The 15,342-nt window shown below is 40.9% G+C and overlaps 1 protein-coding gene across 2 annotated transcripts in view; it reads left to right on the top strand.

Annotated features, from left to right (window-relative positions):
• Positions 1-543: 543 nt before the first annotated feature.
• The window catches only part of LOC141539659 (glutamate--cysteine ligase regulatory subunit), a 40,094-nt gene continuing 25,295 nt past the window's right edge, over positions 544-15,342 (top strand). The window contains exons 1-3 of one of the 2 annotated variants that reach the window (XM_074262730.1): positions 544-1,019; positions 8,614-8,679; positions 10,970-11,054. In XM_074262730.1, the coding sequence (XP_074118831.1) occupies positions 894-1,019; positions 8,614-8,679; positions 10,970-11,054 (277 nt within the window). In that variant the 5' untranslated portion in view covers positions 544-893. The remainder of the gene's footprint in view (positions 1,020-8,613; positions 8,680-10,969; positions 11,055-15,342) is intronic. The other variant, XM_074262729.1, reaches the window with a different exon arrangement.

Raw genomic sequence — 15,342 nt, 5'->3', positions numbered from 1 at the left:
TCGGGGCTTAGGGAGGGTCAGGACAACGTTCCGGGCTTGAGTGGCAGCTGCAGGTACGGATGCTGGGAGGCAGGAAGCAGCTGACCATTCCGGGAGCTCCAAAGGAAACCGCGCTCACGCTCCTCAGCTAAATCGAGGGTTTTGTCTCTTCATTTCCTCCCTCCCAGAGTGCTACGCAGAGAATAGTCCGGGGCGGGAAGGCCGAGGCTGGGTTTTTGTGCAGAAACCAACAACAACAAACAATAGGAGAACGACATCTAAGTCCATCCCTCGACCCGAGGCCGTCCGGGGCACAGCAGGGGGCGCTGTCGGCTTCCAAAAGCCAAGACTAGCACCCGATCGAGGCCAGAAGCTGCAGCCTAGCGTTCGGGGTGGGGGGGGGCCCATCTAATCCCACAGCTCTCTAAGCCCCACCCTGACAGGAGGTGTTTCCCCCCCCCCTCCGCTCCCACCTTCTCCCCTCCGGCTCCGCCCCCTGCCTCTCCAGCTCCGTCCCACCGCCCGGCCCCGGACAAGCTCCGCCCCATGGCCGGCCCGGCTCCGCCCTCTCGCAGACCAAGCCCAGTCCGGCCCCCCGCCCGCGGGTGACGGGTAACGGTTACAAAGCATTTTCTCCCGCCGCCGTTTTTGCTTAGTCATTGCCTTCCAGGAAACGGCAGCTCCCGAGAGCCAGGCCTAGACTCCCGCGGGGAAGGCTCCGGTCCCGGGGACGGTCCCAGCCCTGAGGCTGCAGCGGCCGCTCCCGCCATCTGCCCGCGGACCCTCCCCTCGCCCCGTCCCCTCCCTCGGCTCCTGTGGGTAGCGCTCGCAGACCCTTCCTCCGCCCCCCGCCCCTCTCCGTGTGGCCCGAACTCTGCCCGCGTCGGGCTCCGGCGGGCCCCAAAGCCTCCGCCATGGGCACGGACAGCCGCGCCGCCGGGCTCTTGCTGCGCCGGGCCAGCACCCTGCACCTGCAGACCGGCAACCTGCTCAACTGGGGCCGCCTGCGGAAGAAGTGCCCGTCCAGCCACCGCGAGGAGGTAAGCGCCTGGCAGCCGAGCGCCCAGAGCGGGGAGAGGGCTCGGGAGGGGGCCGCAGCTCTCGGCACTCTCCCGGGCCGCTTCTTGGGGCGAGAAGCCCGGAGGGTTGGTCCGCGAGAAGCGCAGCCGCTGCCCTCCCCTCTGCAGGAAGGTGCCGAGACCCCTGGGGGTGTGGGACACGAGCGGCGCGTGCGTGAGTGAGTGCGTGCGCGCGCGGGTCTTTGAGGGTGTGCTTGTGTGTCTGCGTGCACATGTGTGTATGCTTGTGTCTGTAAATGGGGAAGGCTGAGGAAATTCGAAAAAATGTACAATCTACGACAACTCCCCCTTCCCCCCACCATTCTGTAGGTCAGGCACTTATTGAGCGTCTCCTGTGTGTCCTGGACTGTAATATTTAATTAGGTTCGGCCAAGTACTGTGGGCTCTTCTAAGGCTCGCCTCGGCCCGGACTCTCAGCCTGTGAAGAGACCGCTTGTCACGTCCCTGAACCCTGGAGTGGCCCCGGGGCCGGCTCTCCAGGCCCTCTCCCGCGCCAGCCCCTGCCCTCACGGGTCCTGCAAGCCGTGCTACCTTGTAGGGGAGGAGCAGACCGAGACTCCGGGTGTGGGACTGGTCTGGAGGCGTCACGAGATAGTTAAGGATCAGAGACTGGATTCACACCTCGCTCCTCCCAGCCTCCGGAGGCCCTTTGTACCCTATCACCCTTACAAGCTAAATACACCCAGGTGATGCGGCTCCGTGCCCGCGACCCGGGAAATGGAGTCTTAGGGCCAGAGAGAGCTGCAGGAGAATGGAAGTGCAATGTGTCTCGTGAACGACGCCTTGTTTTACTATAAAGTTTAATATTTGGAGAATAAAACGCTTTCCAATAGACTAATTTTAATGCAGTACGAGAGTTTTATGTTTTTGTCTTTAGAGGTTTGAGGCGAGTTTCCCTAAAAACTTTCTCAGACCAAGTTTAAAATAAGTCATCCCAGCTGCTTTGCTGATGTTAAAACATGCAAATGTGTCCATGCTAATCCCTGGTGGGGATGGCCTCGAAAGCCGAGCTCTTTCCGCTTGTAGCTTTCCTCTTCAGTAAATGAAGGTAGGGAGAAATACCACAGATGTCAGTTTCAGCATATTTTGATTAAATTTGTCCATGGTAGATGCTCTGTGTTACTCCTTCCACCGATTAAGATTGTCTCCTATAGTTATGAGAGGCAGAGAGAGGGAGAAGTATCCCTTGGTGGCCAGCTTGGGGAGGAGCATTTCAGAACTTGGAACTGGCCTCCGATATTAAGGTTACAGCCCTGCAGGACCCTCCAGAGCCCCTCCTCTGTTGGCTTAGCCATTCAGGACTCAAGGCCTTGATGAGATATAGAGCAGGTGAGCAGGTGCCTGATAGCTGTAAAGGGTTCTGTGAAATGAGTGGTTGTTTTCTGTTGTACTTTTGATTTTTAAAAGATTATTCCTTGCCATACCAGCGGAGGGATGCTATGATGGAGATAATTTTAAGGGCTTACAATTTTTTTTTTTGCTTTAGAATCAATAATTCAATAAACTTATTAAGCACCTACAATCAGGCACTGTGCTAAGTACAGAAGGCACAAAAAGGGTTGTAAAAGGCCATCCCTGTCTTCAGAGAGTTCATAATCTCCTGGGAAGCCACAAACAAACTTATAAACTAGCCTGTATGTAGGATAAATAGTAATAATGAAGAGAAGACTTTGGAATTGGGGGGAGGTTGGGAAGAGCTTCTTGAAGCATATAGGCTTTTAACTGAAACTTTAAGGAAGTCAGGGAAGTCAGCGAGTGGACTTGAGGAGGGAGAGCATTTCAGGTTTGAGGGACAGCCAGAGCTGACAGATGGATATCTTGTTTGTGAAACAACCAGGAGGCCAATGTCATTGAACTGAAGGAAGAGTTCCTGTTGAGGAGTAAGATGTAAAAAGACTAGAAAAGTTGGAGGAGGCAGGTTAGGAAAACCTTTGGATCTTACTGGAGATTATTAAGTAGGGGAGTACCATCAGACCTTTTCTTAGGGAGATTAGTATCTAAGTGGAGGATAGATTGCAGTAAGGAGAGACTCCAAGCAGGTAGACCCACCTTCAGGCTTTGCAGTATTCCAGTTTTGAGGTGGGAAAGTGTTATGGGCCAGAACTCTGGAGAAATATATTTAGGCAAGGATTCTTACAACAAGGTGTTAACTCAGTGGAATTGATGAGACAATGGTTATCTAGTTTAACATGGTGATTAATAGTTTTTTAGTTTACAAAACTTTTATGCATACGTAATTTTCCAGCATTGACAATTGCAAAACCTTTTGTTTCAACTTTTCCCCTCCTTCCCCCCACCCCTTCCCCCAGATGGCAGGTTAACCGATACATGTTAAATATCTTAAAGTATAAGTTAAATACAATATATGTATACAAGTCCATACAGTTGTTTTGCTGTACAAAAAGAATCAGACTTTGAAATAGTGTACAATTAGCCTGTGAAGGGAATCAAAAATGCAAGTGGACACAAATAGAGGTAGTAGAAATGCTATGTAGTGGTTCATAATCATCTCCCAGAGTTCTTTCGCTGGGTGTAGCTGGTTCAGTTCATTACTGCTCTTTTGGAACTGATTTGGTTCATCTCATTGTTGAAAATGGCCACTTCTATCAGAATTGATCATCATATAGTGTTTTTGTTGAAGTATATAATGATCTCCTGGTCCTGCTCATTTCACTCAGCATCAGTTCATGTAAGTCTCTCCAGGCCTTTCTGAAATCATCCTGTTGGTCATTTCTTACAGGACAATAATATTCCATAATATCCATATACCACAATTTATTCAGCCATTCTCCAGTTGATGGGCATCCACTCAGTTTCCAGTTTCTGGCCACCACAAAGAGGGCTGCCACAAACATTTTGGTACATACAGGTCCCTTTCCCCTCTTTAGTATTTCTTTGGGATATAAGGCCAATAGCAGCACTGCTGGATCAAAGGGTATGCACAGTTTGATAACTCTTTGAGCATAGTTCTAAATCACTCTCCAGAATGGCTGGATGTATTCACAATTCCACCAACAATGTATCAGTGTCCCAGTTTTCCCACATCCCCTCCAACATTGTGCATTATCTTTTCCTGTCATCCTAGCCAATTTGACAAGTGTGTAGTGGTAACTCAGAGTTGTCTTAATGTGCATTTCTCTGATTAATAACTTGGAGCTTGGAGCATCTTTTCATATGGCTAGAAATAGTTTCAATTTCTTCATCTGAGAATTGTCTGTTCATATCCTTTGACCATTTATGATTGATTTAATCTTACAACAAATAATGGTTCCCTAATAATTGGCTTATACTCTTGGATTTAATTGTAATGGAGTATTTAAGAGGTCAGAGTTAGACCTAGGGGAAGACTGGAGGACAGATTTGAAGACAGAGACCCTTGTGGTGGCTGTCCTGTCCTCCTTCACTTCTCCAGTAAGAAGACCAAGGCCCATTTGAAGATACCCCAGAAAGCTAGTCCAACCCCAGGGGAAGGAGACAGACTGTGAAGGAGGACAGGCCAGCCACCACAAGGGTCTCTGTCTTCAAATCTGTCCTCCAGTCTATGTCTGATTCCAAGAGCTTGAGCTCCAGCCTCTAGTCCTCTGTCTATCTCCGAGTCTGTTTCCCCTCCCAGATCTCTTAGCTCTTATATACTATATTGTAAAAACATCATCATAGGTGTCAATCTTGTAGAATAGGTGGCAATTTATAGAACTATACTAAGTACTAAGTACATGAGAGAATCATTATCTTAATTCCATTGAGTTAACACCTTGTTGTAAGATTACTTGTTTCAAGAACACTTGGTCCTCTACAGTGAGGGTCTTTACTGGAGGGGTGACAAGTTCAGAAGAGAGATCTTGCAAAGGTGAATTCGACAGGACTTGGTAACAGATTGGATATGGGGAAGAGAGCTGAGAGTGAGGAATCCAAGACAACTTCAGGTTTCAGACCTTAGAGACTGGGAGAATGGGGGTGTTCTCTACAATAAGTGGGACGGGAAGAGTCAGGGAGAGTTTAGGGGAAAGGTAATGAGTTCCACTGGACATGTTAAGTTTAAGATGTTTACTGGACATCCAGTTCCAGATGTCTGAAAGACAAGCAAGGAGCATTCCAACTCCTATGTCTTGATCAGTGAACTGAGGAGAATGAATAGAGGTGCAGGCAGGACTGGACGGGTGATCAAAAAGACTGTTTCCATAACAAGATTTAAGGATAAAGGGAAATTTGTTGCCTGTGGAATAGGCATTCCAGAGGGAATAGTGGAAGGGCTGGGACATTTTTGGTTGAGATTTTGTGGTGAAATTTGAATGGATGTGAATAAGAAATTGGGAAGCTAGGGTTGGGGAATGGAGGTTTGGATGAGGAGTTCTGAATGACCTGGACTTAAAGGATGGGACCAGGTGTTAAGAATATTTATTATTAAGTGGAAAGCATCACCCTCTTCCCAAAGAGACTTGGAGATCTATGTGGAAGCAGTGTAGTAAGTCCAGAATCAGATGGGGAAGCTTAGGCAGAAGAGGGTTTAGCAGCAGTTGAAAGTTGAACTTGTTTCAAAGAACAAAGAAGACTCTTTCCTTTCCATACCAGCTTTCTTCATCCCTCAAGGCCCAGGCCCAGCAGGCGACAGAACCCCTGAGGTCAAATTAGCAGAAAGTGGATATTGCCAGGGCCAGGACCTGGCCCAGGTGGGAGTCATTTTGCATTAGGAAAGATGGAAGACCCTGAGTCAGGCAGGAGCTGGAAAGTCTGGCTCTTCTAAATACAGTATATTCTCTTGTAATAAATTTACCTTTCTAATTATGTTTTGCTTGGACTGACTATAAAATTAGCTTATATTCCCTGGAGGAAGGAGCTTAGGTACATTGTTATTGTTAAGTCATTTCAGTTATGCCCCACTCTTCTTGACTCCATTTGGCTTTTCCTAGGCAAAGATACTGGAAAGGTTGGCCATTTTCTTCTCCACTCATTTTACAGGTGAAAAATTAAGGCAAACCAGGGATAAGTGACTTGCCCAGGGGATCACACAACAAAAAAAGTATCTGAGCTCACATTTGAACTCAAAATCTTCTGGACTTTGGGCCCAGCACTCTGTCCACTGTGCCACCTAGTGGCTGACTTAGATACATATTGAGGGGTTTAGTACATATTTTAAAATTTTACCATGAATATGTTAAAGAGTGCAAAAGAGTGTTAAATTTACATATAAGCCCTTATTGCCTTGTTAACAAGAAAGGAAATACATTTCATAACATGCTATTTCTTGTATGATTATATAATTCTGTGAGGTATGTCCTGGGTATTGCAAAAGGACACCTGCCAAAAATGATTGATTTTTAAACTACTGTACTTCCCATTTGTTCTGAGTCTGAGTCCAGCTAAGCTTAGTGTTAGTAATCAGTGCACTTTTACAAACAAGATCTTTTAGATGTAGCTTTAATAGACATAAGTAATCAAAACCTGTACTTTTTTTGTGTGTCCACATTCTATCATAACCAATATACCTTCATCTCAATAGTTGCTTTTTTTTTTTTTTTAATGAATGTGCACCTCTAGATTCAGTAAATACATTCATTCTTTCCACACTGATCTGCATATGAAAATTGTTATGAGATCTTTGGATGAAAAAAGTTACCCTGTAAGTCCCTTTACCATAAAGTTCAGAGCACTTTTGTTTTCTTTTGCTTTACTAAAGTTGAATTTTATCAAATATTATATGAAATAAGTGGACCATGAATATGTAGGACTTTGAAATCTTTTTTATCTATTTTTTTTTGTTGAAATGGAATTTGATCAGTTAAAGCATACCATTAATTTATACTTCAAAAGATCCCTGATTCAATTTCCACATTTAACAGACATGTTTTTTATGTTATTTTGGGGGGGGGCGTGGAACTTTACCTGCGGCCAGCTTTCTCTATGCTAAGCCTACCTGAATTTAGCCAGGTAGGTCCTTAGATAATGGACATATAACTCACTACCCTCCTCACCTGAAAAAACTTACAAGGAAAATCCAAATGACTTGGACCTCCACCAGTGGAAGTGCTCTTCATGGAAAGGTTGGAGACTTTTAGCTCTGCAGTTTCATTAGTCTGGGAGCTCCGTTTTGAACAGGGACTAGGTTTTACCTGTTTTAGCTCATGTTATAACACAGTTCCTAGCATAATCAGTACTCTCCAGAAAAATCATGTATGTATCTCATGAATTTTTATTATAAGTTCATGGATTTAGAATTGGAAGAGGAACCTTATACATCATTTAATCCATTCTCTTTATTTGCAAATGAGAAAATAGAGGCACAAGGCCACAAAAGAATTGAACACCCATACACTTTTTTACTGCATCATGGTCCACAAAGAATATCTACAGATGAGCATATATATCTCTCTCCAAAAAGTATAGTGGTTGACAAACCAATAAATTATATTTGTTTTTTAAAATTGATAATAAATAAACCTCTTTTTGTAAAACATTAGGAAGTTGTGTAATAGAAACCAAGATTTTGGTCATATGCAATCTCAGTCCAGATAATGAGAGAAGAAGCCCATGGTCCATGCTGTCCTATTCCTAGCAGAAAGGATGTTTCTAATTCTGAACCTTGAATCTAATTACTCATAACAGTTGTTCAAGCCTTCTATATTCTAATCACCATGCTAGAAGTCATTGGGCAGATTACAGAAATGAACAGGACGTTGTCATCGCCCTTGGGGAATTTGAAATCCATTATTTTTCTTGCTTGTTATATCTATTTTGGGGCAGCAGTAGGAACATTACATAGGAGTCTGTGATTTTTGTTATGGCTGTTCAATAATTGCTTGAGATGCTTTCCCAATTCTCAGTGAATAACTCATACTAATTACTAGATATTATTCAAACTGATTCTTGCATTTTAGATATTTCTCTACCAAACCAGAAAGGCATGATTTAACTAAGTTTTCTTCTTCTAGTTCTAAGATTATATAATTTTGAAGTGTTTAAGACATTGCCCTTTAAAACGGTATTCTGCTTGAATGCCTTTATATATTGAATGAACTTACAAATTTTAGATATTTTAACTGGTACTGTTTAATTTTTAAAAATAAAATGGCCTCAACTTCAGCTCTAAAATGGAAAATAGGTATAGATTTGACCCTTTGGATAACATGAAGCCTGAACTTTTTTTTTTTTTTTTTGCTGAGGCACTTGCGGTTAAGTGACTTGCCCAGGGTCACACAGTTAGGAAATGTTAAGTGTCTGAGTTCAGATTTGAACTTGGGTCCTCCTGAATTCAAGGCTGCACCTAGCTGCCCCCAGCTCTGAACTTGTGATTGCTTTTTATTAATCATTTTTATTAATTAGCTTGTTCTTTTTCTGTCCAGATTAGGGACAGAAACTATTTGTGGACAAGAGACTATTGTTCAGACAGTGGTTTTCAATAATTATCTGGGGCACTAACCTTACACAGTCAGGATGTGGCTGTCAGGTCTTGAAGTCAGAGCTTGTAAGGCCTGTTCCGAGACATAATATTGGACTGTCTGATAGCTGATTTATCTCTTTATTTAAATATGGAATAATAATTATAATTATTATTTTTCAGCTACGAGATTGTATTCAGAAAACCCTGAATGAATGGAGCTCCCAAATCAGCCCTGATTTAGTTCGTGTAAGTGAAATGATGATTTTCTTTAAAGTTTAAATATATGTAAGTAATTGAATATTAGTGCTGGAATTGTTCATATCAGTAGAGAAATAAGCATAAAGTTAATTATGTCTTTTCCAGAAAAAGTCTTCATTTTTGTGAGCAAGACATAATGGACTAACATAAAAATTCCAATTGATAAATGGAGATTTGTTTTCATTGAATTACCAGGGATCAAAAGAACAACTGATCAAAAGAAACATTCTACTAGCACTAACGTCAAAATAGAACTGTCCCTAATAAAATTTTAATGATCTAATGATAGTTTTATTTAATATAAAATGTATATATATATGTATATATATACATATTTATACATATACATATGCATGCATTTATGTGTATTTATACATATAGGAGAGGAGAATGTAACTGCAATTTATTTGCCATAGAGAATTATTAAGTAAGGAAACCTTCCCTATGAATGCAGGTTGGCATCTGCTCTACAGCTGATAGTTTTAAAGCATTTTCTGGAGCAGAGTCACATCAGTCAAAGGTGGTTCTTGAATCAAAGTATTCTTGGCCCTGAGGCAGCTTCTCCTAAATACTATAACATGACACTTTTGTGTCTCAGAAATTGCGACACAGAAATTGAGATCTTTGAATAACTAATGGTCCATAAGCTAACTTTTGGTGGAAATGTTTAAAATGACAAGAGAGAGACAGTCAGAGAGAGAAAGTGATGAAGATGTCATAATTTTTATATTTAATGTGTTTTTTAATGTAAATATTTGTAGATATTGGTTTAGATGGTATTCCAATTTTAAGTTTTTCAAATCTAAAATGGCATTAAGACTTGGAATATTCTTTATATCGTCATTTTTAAACATTGTGCTAGTTTACCGACCACAGCCAGAAATTATAATAGGTATAGAGGAGGAAATGAATGGACCGTGAGCCAGAAGGATTTATCAGTAACTGCATATATTTCTACTGATTACTCCTAGTTATGCCATTAATTAAACACTATTAATCGTTTTTTAAAAATCGTTTAAAAAAATCTGTTTTCTGTTCAATCTGTAAGGTGGATCTAAATCTTAGGCCATCCTAGGAAAGACAAGACTTTGAATGGGCCCTATCTTGAAGTTCAGGTTCACTCTGGGTATCTTATTTTGGGAGGAGCACTGATGATCTGGAGTGCATCTGAGAGAGAGCAGGCAGGTTAGCAAAGAACCTCAATAACATGTAGAAGTCAGTTGAAGGAACTGGGGATGCTTGGTCTGGAAGGGAAACGACTTGGTGGCTGTCTGAGTATTTGAAAGATTGGTATTGGTGTAAGAGAAGAATCACATTGGGTTTTCTTGGTTTTAGAAGGTAGAACTAAGAGGAAAGTTAGAAATTGTAAAGGCTAATTTTGATTTGGGGGGAAAAAAACAACTTTCTATCTAAAAGGGAAGTGGGGGACCTTGCAGAGTGGTAGACTCCATTTCCCTTCCAGCCCAGCCTTTGCAAGTATGTTGTGCAATGCTCTACTTTACTAGTTAACAGGCTAAACCAGATGCCTTTAGAGATGCTTTCGAACTTTGAAATTTGATAATTCTATGATGATTTGCAAAAAGTCTCCATGCAAGAAATCTTCAGAGAAGAAATATTACAAGTGTAAATTAAGTATATTAAATCCATATTTACCAACCATTTATTACTGTCATCTCATAAAATTTAAATTTCATTGGAATTCTTTTATAATTATAGTTTAATATGAAATTTTGTGGAGTAGTATTGGAGGCACAATAGAACTTTTTATCAGTTATATGATGAAAATAATAATACTACTACTAATAAATTTGTTTAAAAGTTTCTCTTTTTTTTTTAATTTTTGAAGTACTATTTTTTTGCTTATGGTTTTTTTTTAGGCAAGTATTACTCTTTAGCAAAATTTTCCATTGTTTTCATTATATTCTGATATAATATTTGCTTATGGTTGCCTTGATTCAAAAGCAGTTAGCTTTAAGAAGGAAAGGGCAACTAGGAGGCACAGTGGATAGAGTCCCAGGCTTGGAGTCAGGAAAATCTGAGTTGAAATGTAACTTCAGACCCTTACTAGCTGTGTGACCCTGGGCAAGTCACTTAACCCTGTTTGTTCCACTTCTGTAAAATGAGCTGGAGACCATTCCAGTATCTTTGCCAAAAAAGCCCCAAAGGAGTTATAAAGAGTTGAGATGACTGAACAATAACAAATTAAGGAGAAAAACATAATTACTCACTAATAATTATCTTACGTACTCTACTCTTAAACCTTATCTCTTTATTATAGGAGCTGCCAGATGTCTTGGAATGTACTGTAGCTCATGCAGTAGAAAAGATAAATCCTGATGAAAGAGAAGAAATGAAAGTTTCTGGTAAAGTTCAGTCTTTAAAATCCAGTGTTATTTATACAATGAATGTAGTATCCAGATCTTTGTCAGGAGCAGAATGAACCTATACTGCTTCCTTAGTAGAATGTGACTCAGTCCACACCTGTGGATGATTCAAGTGAATGGAGAAGTTGTGCAATAGTAGGTAGAAATGGAATAAATCTAATTATTCAAAGCTTAAAAAATCAATTGTATATCAGTCAGGTATCACATGTGAAACTAAAGTATGGGATGCTCTATACAGTCATAGGGATGAATCTCAGTTCTATAATTTTTTTATGGTGCTTCTTCATGTCCTTGGCACTAGATAATTAGGTAAGCAGAAGTTGGAGCAGAAGAAGTAAAAGAGTAAAATAGAAACCTCATTGTTCCCTTTTTAGAGGAGATGTATCCGCTCTTCCTATCCTTGTTGGGATACTATTGGGGAATAAGAATTCCATTCAGGATTTGGGGATGGGGTTTTTATGCACTGACAGATGCACCTTACATAGATTTGGAATTGGCGATCTTGTAGGTATTAAGTATAACCTCCTCATTTGAGAAAACTGAGGTACAGAGAAGTGAAGTGACTTAACAGATATATTTAAATACATCTGGTAATATATGCTTTATAAATACTTTTTAATTGATTTGTTAGGAATCTACTCTTCTGGCTTTATCTCTTACCCATCTATCTACAGTTTGGACAGGTAAACTGTCCTTTAATTCATGAATTAAAATTATTCAAATGTGAGAGAAACTGAGGCAAAATAGAGATTAGAGAGTTTTTAATATTTTATTTAAGAGGGAGAGATTGTGCTGGGGGCATGTTGCCCCCAGGGCTAATGTCCAAAGCATCCAGCAGCAAATGTGAGTTCTCTATATATGGCTCTAAGCTCCAGTAGATAGACAGAGTCAGGAGGTGGGTAGTGGAGTCCAAACTCTAATGAACAGGAATCTCTAAGAAGAGACGGTCAATCCAGTTCTGACAAGTTGGGGATAGGACCATAAATTCAGACAAATTGGGTGGACTTAGGAGGTGTCCAACTAGAGCCAGGAAGTCTGGGACTTAGAGAAACCAATTAGGTACCTGAGATAGGACATCTGGAGTTTTATCTTTTGGAATGCCAGATCTCATAGCCCTAATTATCTCAGTTCTAATGAGCAGAAAAGGGTGGTTGCAACCAAGGGATTGAGGCAGAACAATTCAAGGAAATTGAGGCAGGACAATTCAAGGAAACTGAGGCAGGACAGTTAGAGGAGACTGTGGCACAACACAATAATCATTTATTGAATGCCTACTCTGTACCCTCGGGCCCAGAAACTGGAAATGCAAAGCCCCAAAATGAACCAATCTCTGGTATCAAAGGACTATTGTATTGGAGGAGACTTGTAGCTGTCTGTATATACAGAATAAATGCAGGGTGATCTGGGGGCCAGAGAAGGGTACTGGGGACTTGAAGTTTGTCTTAGATGATTCTCTGAGGGGCTGGGGTTGAAGGAGCATGGAAGATGATCTGGACAAAGGCACAGAGGAGATAGAGGATGGTATCTGAGAAACAGGGAGCAGGTCCTTTGAATGGACCCCAGGGGATGAATAGGAGACTAATAGTTTAGGATGAAGCTGCAAAGATAGCTTTGAGCCACTCTGTGAAAGTTTTTAAAAGCCAAGTAGAAGAGCTGTTAGTTCATCCTGGTGGCCACAGGAGTGATTGTGTAGGAGAGTAGCTTGATATCAGACCTGGCCTTAAGGAAAGTCACAGAGGCAGTCAGGTAGAGGACAACTTGGGGGGGGGGGGAGACTTTTACAGCAATGCTTCCTTGCTCTCTAGACCCATTGATGAAGGGAACACATAGTTAAGGAAGCTTCTCTTGATTGCAGCTGCCTTTTTTTTTTTTTTACCAAACAGAACTTTTGTCCCTCTGCCCTGACAGTGACAGAATGGCATAGTGGAGAGAACGTCCTCAAAGCCAGGAAAATCTCGGTTCGAATCCACCCCTGACCCCTCCTAGCTCTGCAGTCCTGAGCCAAAACTCTTAGCTTCTCAGTTCTTAAAGGAGAACAGGTGCAAGCTACATTGGTAGAGGGAGTTTCCTTCATTGGGAGGAAATCCCAAAGTCAGAGTTAAAGGGAAATTGAACTGCCAGGTTGTGAAGAGTTTTCAGATGCAAGCAGAGGTCTCTGGGATTTTACTCACCAGGCAATAGAGAGCCACTGAAGCTTTCTGAGCTGTGGAATGCCAAAGGAGACCTATGGGTTAGGAATGTTCCTCTGGCAATTACATGAAGGATGAATAGACTTCTACTTAATATAGGTTCTTCTCTTTTCATTTTTCTGCTTTTCGCTGTTAACATGGAAGCATCTGCTGCAAAAGTCCCTTCTTGCTTCCAAAAAGCCACAGTGGCAAGGCAAGGAAAGCAGTAAGGCTGCTGGTGCTGTGGAAAGGAGAGCTTTGGTTGAAAATTCCTCCCCTTAGAGACATTCTCATTACATCATTGTTGTAGCTATATTATATAGGATTGTAATACAGTGAGCATCCTTTTTGTACATGCTCTATTGCTTCAATTGAACACTTATTAAGTACCTACTGTGTGCAGTGTGCTACAAAGATGGGAAGTGACAGTTCCTTAGGGAGCTTATAGTCTAGCTGGATGGTTGAGTCTGCAACATAATCCAACATGATGCAATTGAGGAAGTGAGCATAGCTTCCCAGCTTTGGGAGATGAGAGGCAGAAGCTCAAGGAAAATTTTGTAGCCCCTAAACTGGGCCTCTGAAGAGAGGATTAGTGACAGATAGGATATGCCGATGTCTGAGAGAACGGGAAATGAGATTAAACATTGGGTTTCACTGAAACAGATAAAATGTTTGTAGGAAAGTCAGGTGACCGGGCTGGACAAGTAAGTTGGAGTCAGCATTGATTATCCTTATGAATGCTCAGCCAAGAAGTGAAGCTCCCAGTTTAATAAAATGTAAGAATTCCAGGATCCAGTCTGAGCAGGCCTAGGTTAGTAAATTCTCTCTAATTATTAGCCCTTGTGCTTGACTCTTAGATGCTCATCATATTCATTTCCTCTTAACTCTTTCAGATAACAATCCTGAAAAGGGAAAAGATTCTGATAGGGTCATGAGAAGAAGGCTGAGCATGTAGTAATATGTTCTTGGAAAGTTGTATGAGTTGAATTATAATAAACTGAATACTTCAAATATGGAAGAGTTAGTCATTATTTAAAATAATCTTGTAGTGAATCCTCATTCATTTAATTTTTTAATCAAATGTCAGATGTCTAATTTGTATATAATGTTGTTAGGCACATTAAGAGTATACATAATCTCTGCCATCAAAGAGTTTACAATCTAATTAGGGAAATGAGACAAATATATGAAAAAAATTTGAGAATATTGCATTAACCATTTTTGAGAGAATTGGTGCCAGTAGATAGAACCTCCTTTTAGGATGGTAACTTGAAGGAATACTTGGGTTAAGTGTTGGGCAAAGCATTCAGCCTTTTCATATTTAGAAAGGCCTATACCTGATTAAAGATTAATAGAAAGGAAGAGATTTGAGGATGTTAAAGAACCTGGAACCTGGATGTAACAAGTTCCCAAAGGAGAATGAAATGGATAAAATCTAATAACAAGGTGGCTAGCACTTGCCTTTCTTTCCTTCTTTTTCTCTTTTCTCCATAGATCACTTATATAAATTTACATTTTTGCATATCAGATTTACTTAAAGTAGAGCATATTATTGAAGAAATGGATCTTGTAGGCTGAAAATAGTGGCCATTTTACATAAAATAAAAACCATTGCCTCCAAAGGATTTATTTTTTTCTTTATTACTACTAGTTTAATCTTAAATTCCAAATAAACCTGACTAGGCTTCTTCTTTCCTGGCTAACATATAAGCAAACTTCCCTGTTTTTAACTAAACTGAAAGTCAATTTCAAAATGCTTTTCTACATAATTGAAATAGAAAATAATACAATGAGTGCAAGATAATCAAGTTTATACAGGCTTGAGAATGTTTTGTACTTATTTGATGGGTGCCAGTCCAGCATTGGTGCTGCCCCTCCTATTTTCTTCCCTAGAGAGGTTATGGGTATTCACTCCTGAGAATGGGTCATTAAAGGTCAGAATCATAGGACAGGCAAGATAGGCAGTCTCTTTAGCTGCATACCAAAAAAAAAAAAAATATATACAAGGAACATTTTATTAAAAAAAAAATTAATGCATTTATTTTTGAGGCCAGAAAGTATTTATCTCCATGACATACTGGTATTTTGTGGTCAATAAA

The sequence above is a fragment of the Sminthopsis crassicaudata genome, chromosome 4, assembly GCF_048593235.1.
Source record: "Sminthopsis crassicaudata isolate SCR6 chromosome 4, ASM4859323v1, whole genome shotgun sequence".
Taxonomy (NCBI): Eukaryota; Metazoa; Chordata; class Mammalia; order Dasyuromorphia; family Dasyuridae; genus Sminthopsis; species Sminthopsis crassicaudata.
The sequence above is the reverse complement of the archived record's forward strand: the minus strand, read 5'-3'. Positions and strand labels throughout refer to the sequence as shown.